At 36.2% G+C, this 14,377-nt stretch overlaps 1 protein-coding gene across 1 annotated transcript; it reads left to right on the forward strand.

The window, feature by feature from the left end:
* Positions 1 to 393: 393 nt before the first annotated feature.
* Positions 394 to 2,816, forward strand: LOC143458916 (doublesex- and mab-3-related transcription factor A2-like). Its single transcript, XM_076955824.1, has 6 exons — positions 394 to 654; positions 937 to 1,126; positions 1,243 to 1,678; positions 1,818 to 1,923; positions 2,071 to 2,209; positions 2,296 to 2,816. The coding sequence occupies exons 1-6, from the start codon at positions 394 to 396 to the stop codon at positions 2,814 to 2,816; spliced, it is 1,653 nt and encodes a 550-aa protein (XP_076811939.1).
* The last annotated feature ends 11,561 nt before the right edge of the window (positions 2,817 to 14,377 follow it).

The raw sequence follows: 14,377 nt of genomic DNA on the forward strand, positions 1-14,377 counted from the left end.
ACAAGGTTTTCAGTATGAGTGGTTGCACAGAACAGTTTTTAAAATTTTGGGTAATTTTGCGTGTAGAACGAAAAAATTGAAATCATTTATCCGTCGCGAATTCGCCATCATATATTCCTAAACGAGTTTAGTTAAAGGATAGTAAATTTGGAAAAATTTGTTAAAATTTTATTCTTATTTAAAAAGCAATCAAGACATTTTTGCAGAAAGCATTATTTGTAAGGATGGTATATCACTGAGCATAACATATTAATCTAAAAGTTACGTTTAAATTACTTGTTACATAATGTTAAAACGTGTCTTATATATGAATTTATGTTAGTCTAACAAAAAAATATTTTCCATACATAGATTTATTTTGCTACAGTTGTTTCTAAAAAAGTCTAAAAAAGAATGAAAGCAACAGCTTTGCATCACATACCATCGTCTCCCCATGACTACGGCAACCTGTCTCAAGCGGTCTCAAATCCGGCAGCCGCAGCACTACTTCTTCGGGCTACGGACAAATACCCAAGAACGCCGAAATGTGCAAGATGCAGAAACCATGGGGTAGTGAGCGCTTTGAAGGGTCACAAACGATATTGTCGTTGGAAAGACTGCCTCTGTGCAAAGTGCACTTTGATTGCTGAAAGACAAAGAGTAATGGCAGCGCAGGTAATACCCACAGTGTAAAGTAAACCAAATAAGAAAATTTGCAAAGTAGGATATACACGGTTGCTTATGAAGATTACATTCAAAGTAGAACTATGAATAAAAACAAAAAGAAATTTAGGAATATTTTATATCCGCTGTTTTAAAATCTGTCTAAATCAGAATAAATAATTAATGTACAGCAAAAGTTCAAAAGTTTGTTCTTAATAGCGTATTCTTTAAATATGGAAATTTTTTTTTAAACAGAAATTGTTTCATCTTTTAATTAATATTACCCTAATATAGGTTGCTTTAAGACGTCAGCAAGCCCAAGAGGAAAATAACACACGAGAACTGCAACTGCTCTACGGAGCTACCCAGAGTTTTTCGCCCTTGAACGCGCAACGCATCGCAAGTATTGAACGATCGCCGAAAAAAGACTTTATTGAAAATGAAATTCACAACAAAGCCAGCAGCGACCCGTTATCATCATCAGGTGCGTCGTCTTTGCGTGTTTTTCAACTTCCCTGGTCAGTTTTTGTAACTGTAAGATATGACTTGAACCTTAAACGCGTTGTTATTTAAAAGTCATCACAATACGTACGTTCGTAGGCGCGAAACGTGCGAGATACGACGATTATATCTCAAATGATTGCAATGGAAGTTACGGTTTCGTGTCGTCATCACCGGTACATCAGCAACAACCGCACTTGGACAACAGCTCGGCCAAATCTGTTCATTCGGACAGCGATCAAAATGGCGACACGGAGAGAAAGTCCGACGTCACTCGCTCACCGCGATCGGACGACCCTAGGAAGAGTCCCCCTTTTGGTATGAGTGAAAACAGCTCACCGGCGTACAATGAAAGTCGATACAGTCCTGAAAAACCTCACGCGAGTCAGGGGCCTGCATTGGATATCGACGAATCGCCAGAAAAGCATTCCCTTCTGTCACGAACTGACTCAGCTGACCAGGCCAGTGACGTAACCGAAAATCAGCTATACGATTCAAGCCAGCTAACACAAACGCAAAACCAAGACGCAACAAGGTAATTTCAATTAACTAAATTACTGTATAAAGTCAAGTTAATCTGTAAATATTAAGTCCATATAATTCGCTGTAAGTTATAATTATAATAAATCTAAATAAAAAGAAACCCAGAAAATCTATCGTGTTTTTTCATACAGTGGCGGGTTTGAGATGTTATGTCGAGTTTTTCCCAAACACAACGCGTCGCAATTGTCTTCAATTTTAAAAAACTGCAACGGCGATGTGGTGAAAGCAATACAAAAGGTAATTACAGTATATTTCTAGCATCGAATGTGGGTAGTAAAAATTAGCACGAAACTACCTGTAAATTGTTGCGCACTACCTTAAAAATTCAATATTTTCTTTGTTTTTTTCAAACATTTATAAGTCATATGTTTCATCATCCTACAGGTGTTAAAATTTGAAGATAAAATTGCAAAAACTTCACCACATTTGGGATCACCGAGAGACAACGCAACAAATTCTCATGTTCAGTTAAATTACACACGTGATAACGCACGAGATCCCATTAACCTATCTCAACAAAGCGGTATGTTTTTGTCCTAAAAATAGCAACAGTGCGCCATAAAGATTGATAGAGGGTAATAATATTAATATTTTTTCCTTCTTTTATAGCAGGAAGCTGCAACACGAGCCCTCATCCAACCATTGACGGTGACGCAATATCACCAGGCACACCTCCCATCGGTGATTTGTCGCAAGCCTACAAATTCCAACAGGGTTCAATGGGTGCACCGGCACTGGATGCTCGAACCGCATTTTATCCTTTTGTAAACGGTTCGCTAGCAGGCAACTCCTTTTCAGCGCACACTGCAGGAAAAATTCCAGCGACTAACTTTAATGGGGCGTTTAAGCTGGGCCAGTTCAGCAATTCCTCAATAAGATCACGTTATCCATTGCCGGGACAGATGCCGATGTCGTGCTTGGGAAATCTTTCCCCGTTTCCATCATCTTACGGCCAACACCCCGCCATCCGAGGACTCTTTGGCGGAGTTTCTCCTTACGGATCGTCTTCATTTATGCCTTCTCTTACCGCCGCCGCAGCTGCCGGTATTCGACCTGCCGCCACTGACGATCACAAATTTAGCGACTTTATGCGCTTTATGAGTGTCGCTTCGTTTAACAAGGACAAGTAACTTGCTCCTAAAATGCAATCTTTGATCTAGAGGAATATCGTTCTGTTTATCTGCAACACAACTCCTGGAAGACTGCCCAATTGGTCAAATTTAAAACAGAATCTTTTGACAAAATGAATAAATGATTTGTGCTCGAGTAAGTTCATTTCTACGATCTTTCGTTTATATTTTTCTTCTTTATTATTCTTCTATTTTATTTTTTAATTTGTTAATGTCAGCAAAGCGATCAGTATAACGATGGCAGCCTTATGAAAGTCGTGCAAGACCAATGGATTGTGAACTTATATTTCTTCATTTGATAGTGTTACCCCCGTGGACAGGAAAGCTGCATGGACTGAATATGCTAAATTAATAGCAAACCTTTATTTAATTCTATTGTCTATGCCATAACACTGTAGTTTATATATTGCTGACTATTTTATGCGTATTTGGTAAATATGAAATAAACTATATAACAAAAGCAAAAGAACTGATTTGGATGGAAATTCCGAAACATTTCAGGTGGTCATGTCAACATTGTCATTCTGTCAATAAAATCAACTCATAACCTGATTTAAAATAAAAATGCGTAAACAATTAATAAATCCAACTTTAATAATGTAGAAAGCTCCACAAACGTGCAGCTGAAACTATATAGCTACGACCAAAGCAACTTCAACAAATCCTTTTGCATTGTACTGTGATCAGTGACGAACATATGGTCCTGATGAACCGTCCCAAATTCGGGCGACATACCACAAAAATTAAAAAAAAGAATAATACAACAACAACTAGCAATAGGGGTTGAAAGACGGAACAATCAACAATGACTACAAAATGCCGTTACAAATAAGGTTCATATAGACTGACAAGCATCAAGTGATGACGAAGGCACACCTGCAACTAAAGAGAAAGAGTGCTTCTCTCGACATGCCCAATAAACTGTCGTGTTCATTCAATTTGACACTGACAAGAAAGGCCTGGTTGAGCATCTCTTATGCCTGATTAGTTTGTGTGTCCAAAATAAACTACTGAATCAAGTATCTTCAAACACACCCTTATTATACGCGGTATAAACTGTGTAACAACGAAGCAAGTCTGTGTTTTCAACCAATTTCAAATATTATTTATTAATAAAATATCAAAGTTACGGCAATAACGCATAAAACAAAAAACATAGCACCTGTAAAATAACCAGATGTGATAGCCAGTTTGTGCCATAGTAACCTACCCTTGGCCTAGCTTAGTCTAGCCCTGATTACCATGAAGTACCGTAACCTACCGAGATTCACCTTGCTGGTCAAAATGTTTTTATCTTATTTTGATTAAAAAGAGTTGCTTTAATTGTTTACATTACACTTGATCCTTTTTACTGTTACGTGAATCTTTTAGCTCAGGGGTCGGCAACCTTTCTTCAGGCGCGGGCCAAAACCAAACTGTGCAGGTGTCAACGGGCCGTACAAATTTTCCATTTGCACTTCCGTTTTCTTCACATTTCATAATGTTGTTAAAATTGGCGAATCAGGGCGTTCTTATCAGATTATCTCCAAATTTAGCTAGGCCTATATGGATTAATCCTAAGAAAAATAGCAACAATTCATAACGAAAGCACCAAGTACTTTTATTGACAGCACAACATTAATGTGATATTTGATGTTGTTTCGCGCTAGAAAGTTTCGGAAGGTCAGGTGGTAGGTTGGATGAGGCGAGAACCATAACATCTTGCAAGTGGTCATCAGTAAGTTGTGTTCTCAACTTGCTCTTGGCGAGCTTCATTGACGAAAATAGTTGTTCGACTGTATTTGTTATTGTTCTAATTTAATATTGGATTAAATTAGTTGTTTTGAAAATAGTGGTACGTGTTGACAATCCGTGGTGGCTAAGTGGTACGAGAACATAAAAAGGTTGGGAACCCCTGCCTTACGTTATCTAAAGAAAGCACATACCGTATTGTACGGACCATAAGAATATATGGCGAAGGTTAACGCTGGTGCGTTGTTCGGTTGCTGACTCCTGACTCAGAAGGCTGCTGCTTCAGTTGTATGCTAGCTTCGCTCATATATTGAAAAGAAAAAGACACGACCTTCTTAGTTCAAGGCTTTAATCGAACTCACGTCTTGTGCGCAAGCAGTGCAGAAAGGAATGGGGTGGAAAAAAACGGACGCGCAACGAAACAATTACCACGTGCGGGGGAGTATTCTGAGTGCGCCATATAATGAGCATTTTTGTTTAATGAGCTTTATACGGTAACCCATACTCCTTAAAATACGTTGCGCTCTATAGCCCGGTGCGCCTTATGTATGAACAAAAAACTAATCAAAGCAATTTATTGACAGTGCGCCTTATGGTCCGTAAAATACGGTAATAACTACAATTTGCAAAAAATGCTGCGGGCCGGATGATTTTGCTTGGCGGGCCGGATCCGGCCCGCGGGCCGTACGTTGCCGACCCCTGTTTTAGCTGTATGCAAGGCCGTGACAGCCTCAAAGCGAGTTCTTGAGTTAATCAAAATAATTTAATTATTTAAATAGTTAGTTAAAGAACTTTGAGTTATCGGTAATTACTTAAATACAGTTTAACAGACGATTCGCCAGGACTGATGAAGCTGCTTCGTGTTATGCGAAATTTCTTATTAAACCAAGTCGAGTATAACAAGCTTTTAAGTCTGTATGTAACAATGATCCACAATGGAAGTAAGCTCAGCGTATTGATTTTATGAAACAAAATTCATTTCAAGTCAATCTGCATATAAGATTTTACTGCTTGCGTCACCGTTAAGTGCGTAAGTCAAAATAAAATGTGCAAGTTTATCAAATTCATCACCACATGCATTATTAATATGGCCGTCAAGCTCACAACCGCCATGGCAATAATGTAAGGCGCTGCGCACGACCGGCGCGCGCCTCGCCGCTTTCTATCAATTAATATTTCACTTTCGACAATATCTTAAAGATGTTACGAAAGACAGAAGGCAGGGCGCCTGTTCACAATAAAATTCGTTTCATTATTCTCGGGATTGCTTATGCACTTGCTTATATCATTTTAAATATTAATGCGACGGTGCCTGCTGTATTTTATTTTGAGAGTCGTAATAATTCGACTTAATTGTCGCATAAACTTCGTCACGCGAAGCTATGATCAGAATGGGCTTTTGCTATGCCAATTACGATCTGGTGCAAAGGCAGGACCTCCGTACGCGATTATGCTCTAAGATTGGGTCTTGTCTTTATTTCATTCATTAATTGTCACAGCGTGGTTAGATACTATCATACACAAAAATTACAGTACAAGCCCTTGCTAAAGGTTTATCAAGCCTGTCACGGAAAATTCAATTTGTCGACCATGAAACACATTAAATAAAATGCGCTTTTTCAGGTATGTTACGGCAATTAAACGAAGACTTATTGAAGCAAACAAAGAAACTACGCAAACCTCACATATTGGTCATGTCCTTCCCTGCCAAGACAAAATTGGCTCACATACCGTACATGCTCCATTTACACAAAAAATAAAACGTTGTACGCCACACGGTTAGGTTTTTGTTAATTACAGGCTTGATTTATAAAAATTTTTAACATCAATAAACTAAAAGGCTATTAATACATAATACAATCAAACCAAACAAATTTTCCTGAGCAACTTAGCAAGTTTGCTAATATTCAGAAGGCTAAACAACAAAAAAATGCACCTAGTATTTTATGACAGCCGCGCAAAACTCGATTGTTATTCAAGTTAATGCTGCCCAATCACACTTGCTTCGGGGTTGCAGTATTACTTAAATCAGAAATTAAGACATTTATTAAAACTGCTTTGTATTAAGACATACGTTTTAATACGGGATGTTTAATTGCTGGTTATTAAGTTCATATAGTTCCTCAAACGTCTAAGTTAGATGAATATTTTACATGTGCTCTAGCTGTATGAATTTGTCCCTAAACGTTTACCAAGAAAAGCAAATACTGCCACATAAGTTTGTAGAGCAAGATGGTCAAAAACAGCACATTAACGCAAGCAATGATAATTGTTAATAAAAAAGCCATTGCTATACTTTTACTTGACTAAACAATTTCACGCTGCTAAGGACAAAGTGCGGATCTGGACAAGATGAGTTTGACAACAAAAAAAGAAAGTTGTCTTTGTAACTTCCGTTGTTATTTAAAATGATGAGAAAAACTTGCGCTATAGTTATCAGGGACATTAGTTGATTGGCACGTGTTTGGTCAAATGGTTTTTGACCATGGCCCCTTAATTTTCTAATATATAGCAACATATTGTTGTGCCTCATTTCAAATAGTCTGCATGTATTTCTTAAAAGGATATGGAAAAAATTGAATGCATTAACATTAAATTGAACGCCTTGAACAAACTTCCAACAGACTTATACTTAAATTATAAATAGTGTTTTACCAATAATGCATTTGATGTAATAGGAGTAACAAGAGAGGATTATAGAACGGCTGCTAAGCAACTGAATGTTGCCTTTAAACGCAACAGTATATTTCGATTATCTGGAGCAAAACCCCAGAGTAAATTAGAAGTTAGGTAAAAACATTTAAATTATGCAACGGCTGTATTTGTGAAATTAAAATTAAATTTAAAAAATAAGTAATTCCACAAATTAACTGAAAAGCATGTATCAAAAATGGGTTTTAACAAATAAAACAACACCTATAATATATAAAAGATGCCGAGTAGAAAATAAATGTACAGTTGTTGCAAGTTTAGCATTCAACCTGAATTTTGCATTCCGGCAAGTGAGCTAAACGGAAGTATCTTACTAAACAGAAAAAGGATAAATTTCATCACAGACAATTCTAAAAATTGTTTTCCGATGCAACGTCGGCCCATTGGATAAAAAGATTAGGTTTTGAAAATTCTAAATTAGAATTTTAAAATATTACTTAACGTACGATAGATGGTGATTTAGCAAAAGGTGTTTATATCTGGCAGTATAAGACGCTATAGTGATAAAGGATTGCATGCTACCAACCCACGATTTGCTTAAAATGAATCAACAATTAGGCAGATAAAACAAATTTATCTAAAACGTCATCACCATCGTTATATACTGATTAAAGACGTATAATACGCTTTGCAATTCAAACAATTACAAAGACAGTCTCATGTTAAAAGATGAGCGTTTTAATCGACGTTTCAAACCTTTTAAGCAGATCAAAAACATGTTGGCAAGTGCTGGTTAAGTGTGAGGCTGTGCCCATCTCAAATAAAAACAATTTCATTATGTAGCCATCTCAGGGTTGTCGCAGTTATTCAGTCGAACACTTTGTACTTTTCTAATAACGGACTCGAGAGGGCTTGAAATTAACTACGAGGGCTGTCAAATCAATACACTTCTCATCACGGCAAGAACAAAGAGTGTGACCAGTAAAATATTGTTACATGGTTGTCTTTAAACTAATCTCATCTGTTAAAAGGGTCTGCCCTAGCAGACAATGTTATAATGTGTCCACTCTCACGTAACCGTTGTGTCGTTTCTTGAGTGTTTGAAATTCCTGTGGAATTAAACCAAACAGCAAAGGTACTGTGTGTAACCTAAGCCTACGTGCAGTATATAACACTATTCTCATGATTAGACTAGATGCATTCTGGAATCTAAAGAAAACGTGGAAAGACTTAAAAATGCAAAAGTTATAAAAACTGTTGAAATTACCTGACAATAAAAAAATGAAGATTTTATTCGTAAGTATAAGGTTAACTTAAACGCAAATATCGTCTATAACCGCAGTAAAAGTATTGTACAGTCAGTATGTGAAAAACTTGTTTTCGTGCAACTGTATTCTAGCCATTTTCATAAAATCTAACAAAAAGTTTAGTTAATACAAGATTAATAATTAAAATGCGATGGCGCATGCAACAAATATATTTTGAAACTTGGGGTCACGCTTTTTCTATCATCGCATTCTACTTTAAATATCTAACGATTTTATCTCGGCTGGCGTCATAGAACTCAATTAAAAAGGAATAAATAACATTAAAACAACATCATTAATTATGGATACGTTCTTATAAAACGACACACGTTTGCAAATTCAAATACAAAATTCAAGTGTTTATAACCGTTGGCATTGAAAAGAAATAAAGAAAATATAACATTTTCGAGGACGGATTTTCCTATATCCTTGCATAATTTATGCGATAATAAATGACGGAAAGGGAAACTGCCCATCACAGATGAAGAGCAGGAGCCAGACGAGGTTCAAATGCAACATTATCCGACAAATGCACAACCTTCGCTTGTAGAATAATTTCTGTTTCTAAATACATATCGGTGTTGGGTTTCGGAATTAAACGACCTTGTCAATGTAGTTCAGAAATGCTTGGAACAGTAAGACAATTAAGGCGTTTTATTATACAAACGTTAATAATTATCATACATATATCAAGCAGATATTAGTTATGAGTTCCTGCAACACATAAGTTATCCTCGGCGTAAGAAAGTTATTAAAACAATGACAATACATCACCACTGATGAAAATTTGCAGCATCAAACCTAAACACGTTTTTGAAGACGACTTTTGACAGATATATCCTGACGAGGAAACTTAAAACTCCTGATCTGTTTGTTTATAAGAAGTAATAGGACAACAAAAAGTATCACGAGAAAATGCATTCATTTGATAAAAAAGAAGAGGCATCTTGATGAGGCATGTAATTAGATTACTGGCTTGAAGAAACGCATGTTTTGCCGTGTTTGAAACAAGTGATCAATTTTAAACAATTGCTCGCACATTTTCTGCCAGGGCAAGATCAGTGATGATAATCCGCATCACAAATAAACTGTAAGTCAGGGTTCGGTCGCGTTCAACCAAGACGTTTCACCCATACTTACGAGAAAACTGATGTTTTGTTTAAGTTTCGCTGGATTTTATTGGAAATTGTAGCTGATTTCTGGTTATAAGTTGTCCGGGAAAAGGCGCCGAAACGCTGTTGTAGAGACTACATAGAGAAATTTTGAGTCAAAATCTTTTACCCTTCACCTCAAAAGTACATTGGACCAAGCAGAAACGAACATATCTAAGAAGATACGAAAAAAATCTGAACAAACTACAATGAAGTAAATGTTGTTGCAGGTTCTGTTTTGAGTATATACTGTTTTTGCAACAGATTATTTTAAGTATATTTTCTCTTCAAGTTCCTTAATTGTCTAAGAGTGGCAAAAACAGCGATATCGATAAAATTTACTTTGAAAACGCGTCAAGAAATTCACTAAAACTGTGTTTTATGCAAAGACCAACCACTTAATAAGCGACCGAAGGTCCATTACAGCGATGGCCATCAGTATGTAACGCTTTAAATCTGATAAAATGTTACCGATTCCAATCAGTTTAGCCTTTGATGATAAGTTAGTCTAAACGATACGGGCTGCAAATTATAATTTGGGTATACGTGCTACAGTTTACCTATTAGTATACGTGATAAAGTAAAATGCTCTTATAAATGAAATGGCGAAAAAAATCGATTTTCCTGCCAGTAATATGAAGGTAAAATATTGATAAGAATCTTATTTCTAAAATCGATGCACAACGACAGTAACGTCTTGGTCGAAGTATTCACGCTTTTGTAGATTTTCTTTAAAGAGCTGACATGCTTGCTGGTTGCGTAAGTTAGAAAGATATTTCCTTCAAATTCCGACGTTTCAATAGTCTTCATTCTAAACAGTTTGTTGACTTTGTTTGGTATGAAACACTAATGCTATGTTGCTTTCACGGGCGCGGTCTAATGGATAACACTGGATGACAAATCACGACATGCCATTAAAATAAGATAGCTTTTCGTTTATAGACCAGCGTTCAAGCATATCTACTAAAGCAAGCATAAGCCATGCGACTTACTCCTGAATGGTGAAAACTGATGCAAACAACATTTAAGTTTTTGATAAATGTTTTGTTGGAATCTCTTCTGCAAACAAACCCGGAAAACGACATGCCAGCAAGAGAAATTGGAAACAGGAAAGAATAAAGTCGAAAAATATAACGTTTACAGGAACATCTGGCACACACTTGAAGCAAAAAGATAAGACCGCGTGATCACCAGCAATGAACGCAACATGCATAATAAATAGTTCAGTGTTTTAATTCGTATGAGGAAGTGTTTCTGCTGGGACGCGTTGTCATCAGAAAATTTTGTAACTTTGAGATGAACAATTTCTAAGCAAAGTTACTGAAAATAGAGCTACCAAACATATTTCAAATGCGCTAAGAAATATTGGCATCGACGGTGACAACGTCTTGCTTTCATAATGGAGTTTAAGTTTGTGTTGGTACAAAATTACAACAATTACCTTAGTTTAGACCGCGCTTTAATGCGACACTTTCATCTTTACACACGCAGACATGTCAAAATATGTTCCACTGGAGACAGGTTTAGCGAAGCGTAACCACTCCTTCCGCGCTTAAAATCTTGCTTTTGTTATATTACGATTACAAGTTTGGACGCTTGATTAATTTTTGTATATATTACCAGCGTATTTTGTTACCATAATGGCGGCAGGCGGGCTTTTCGTTAAGCTGACAAGGACAGCGGCTAAACATTTCCATTTTGAATTTGCTTTAAAAAGTCATACCATAATCGCACAGCACCTCTCGAACAAGGGGCGGGGAACGAACAAGGGATAAACATTACATCGCGAGTGGCTGTTTTGTGACATTTGACCATGTCTTTTAAACTAATAAAAAACTGGAAGGGAAACGCGGATTTGGATCTTTACTTTTGCGTCAGACGATTGGCACAAGCCCAATATTTGAAAAGTTTATCTTGACAGGGTAACAATATAACTTAACATACTTTCCGTTACAATTATCACACAAATCGCTTTTATGGTTTCGAATGAAATACATTGGCATTGTTATATTATTTGTTTTGGTACAAATGTACTGTACAAACAGATACTTGTCAAGAAATGCCTCCGAGTATCTCATTTGTATAAAGAAAAATAAACAGTTTTTTTTCTGAATCTGATTACTACAATAACAGCATGTTATTGTGAAGAATAACTTATTTTAAAGTAATAGCGGTTTTCATATTAAAGAATTTTATTTCGGTACCAGCTTACTTTAAAGTACTGTAATTGAATCAGATTCATTATTACAATACAAAACGGTATCAGAATTCTCTGGGGGCAAAGTACCAAGAGCAATGCGAAAGTGTGTTTAAAACACTCCGACGACCGTTATAACCACACAAATAAGACGACAGTAGGGCAATCGTAATTAGACTATAATTTGAATTCTTTAAACACCTTTTGCTCTTGACTGCAATTCAAACAGGTGGTGCATTACAGTTTGCCTGGATCAAAAAGATGTTAGCTTAAAGATGATAAGATTGATCTTATTTTGATAGTTGATAATAGCACACTAAACATCAAAGGACAATTAAATTTTACCGTTCATGTCATACATCTACATCGAGAAGCAAAAGAAATTGACAACAAAAACGAGATAAAGTAAGTTTACAACATAAGTAATTTCCATAATATGTGGCTTTTGTATGTTAAATGCCACAAGTTTCACAGAAGTCATCAAACACCAGTCATTACATAAATTATTTAGATATATATTAGGCAAAGTCATTTGGTATAACACTGAACATTCAAGTTTCTTTTAATCAATTGGCCTGTATATCGAGATATTTTGGCTGATAATTTGAAAAGGACCACGTAAACGCTAAAATGCACTTACTGGATTTTAACACTTAAAATGAAGGTGAAGAAAAACTATTAACTAGGACACAAATTGAGTATCATATAGCGACACGTGTGGGTATCACTCTTTGTGATCTAAATTTCCCGCATCTTTTCAAACGGCTGGAGCAATTTAAGCAAGGATGGCTTGAGGTGGCGATAACCATTACTAATACAGCATAGTAAGTATCTGAACAATAAGACCACCGCTTACTGCGTTGCAGGCACTGTAAATGCACAATCACCAAAAACGCTTTGATAGGTATAATGGGAAAATTGAATTTGAAAATCAAGTGAGATTTGATGATAACCATTTCCGCAATTGACATTTCACAGATACACATCCGTTGACGGTATATTCGTAATACTGTATTTCACGGAAAGCAGTTTTATCAGTTTTTTCGGCAAACAAACAAACGTGGTTTCCAGGCTACGTTCAAACGTCGAACAGCAGGCTCATCTGTATCGCGCAAATCATGGCTACCCAACCGGCGGCCTGCGAAACTCTTTCAAACGATCCGAGAAACCAATCCTATATGTGTCCCAATCAAAAACATTTTGTATTCATCCGTCTGTCAATACAAAGATAACAATTAACAAGTGTCAAAACGATTAAGTCCCAATTATCACAGACAAAACTTCTTTACAACTTTTGCAGTATGAATTGGAACTTTTCTTTGCTAAAAACGAGGTCGTTTTCATTCGTTGACATGGGCAGTTGGAAAAGTGAAACAGAACTATGAACTTTACTTTATTGTAAACAGTACAGATTGCTGGATTTGCGAAGAACGGATTAAATTATGTAACCTAAATATTCATATGTAGAACGTAAAAATTTTTGAGCAAATTCTTTAATCATACTAGGTATATGCCTTCAGCAATTCGTATAATAAATTGTTTTTTCTGCCATTGCCAAAGTATCCTTAAAATTTTCACAACGTCGTTTTACAGATCTTAAAGTAATCGCGTTAACAGACAAAACAATGTCAGTATAAAAATAACTCCTTTAGTGAACCAACAGCGAAATCTGTCTGGTAGAGTTGGTTCTAGCACCGGCATGGCAATCTTCAAAAGGGGACATAATTACCTTATACTGATGGCTTACGACACGAAACTTGGAGCTTTTTGCGATTATAATCGACAAAGAATTGTATCCCGCATCGTGCAAATGCTGCGCAAGCGGAAAGGCCTGCTGGCGTTCAATTAATATGTGAGAAAGATAGAGTGGCAAATAACAAAACGTTGTTGTCATACAGATTATATAATTCAATTCAAGAACAATGTTTGGTGTTTTGTAATGCCCGTTTTAGGCGTTTTGTTAAATAGCATGAAATTGCGAGACGTTATAATTTGTTGATTAACCAATATTATCTATACATAACACACATACATAACATACACGCTCGTACATAACTTTATGGGAATATTGAAATAGCAAAACCATCGAACAAAAAATGTTGCTTATGGTGTATAACAGGTATAATTATATTGAAATTACTAAGAAACTGCTTTAACGTTCATAACACTTTATATGCACAAGCTTAATTAACTATAAATGAAAGATAAAAATAACTATTAACACCAACTGCAAACGTTTTGTCACAGATTTTATCAAGACAATAGGAGACAAGAAACGTTTTTAAGACAAATACTACAAATGAATTATCGGAATAACCTACCGTGAAATTTCAACGTTGTACTAAACATTTTAATTACTCACATACAGACAGCACGCATCGGTCGACATTGTTAAATATTTAATCTATAGGTTGAGTTGTGTGAAAATAGGAGCATGAAATTCTCTTTGTCAGCAAAACATGTCCCTCGCGCCTTATAAATAATAATGTGCGTAATCCACGTATAATTCCCGCTGTCACATAA

This window comes from Clavelina lepadiformis, chromosome 5, assembly GCF_947623445.1.
Source record: "Clavelina lepadiformis chromosome 5, kaClaLepa1.1, whole genome shotgun sequence".
NCBI classification, from domain to species: domain Eukaryota; kingdom Metazoa; phylum Chordata; class Ascidiacea; order Aplousobranchia; family Clavelinidae; genus Clavelina; species Clavelina lepadiformis.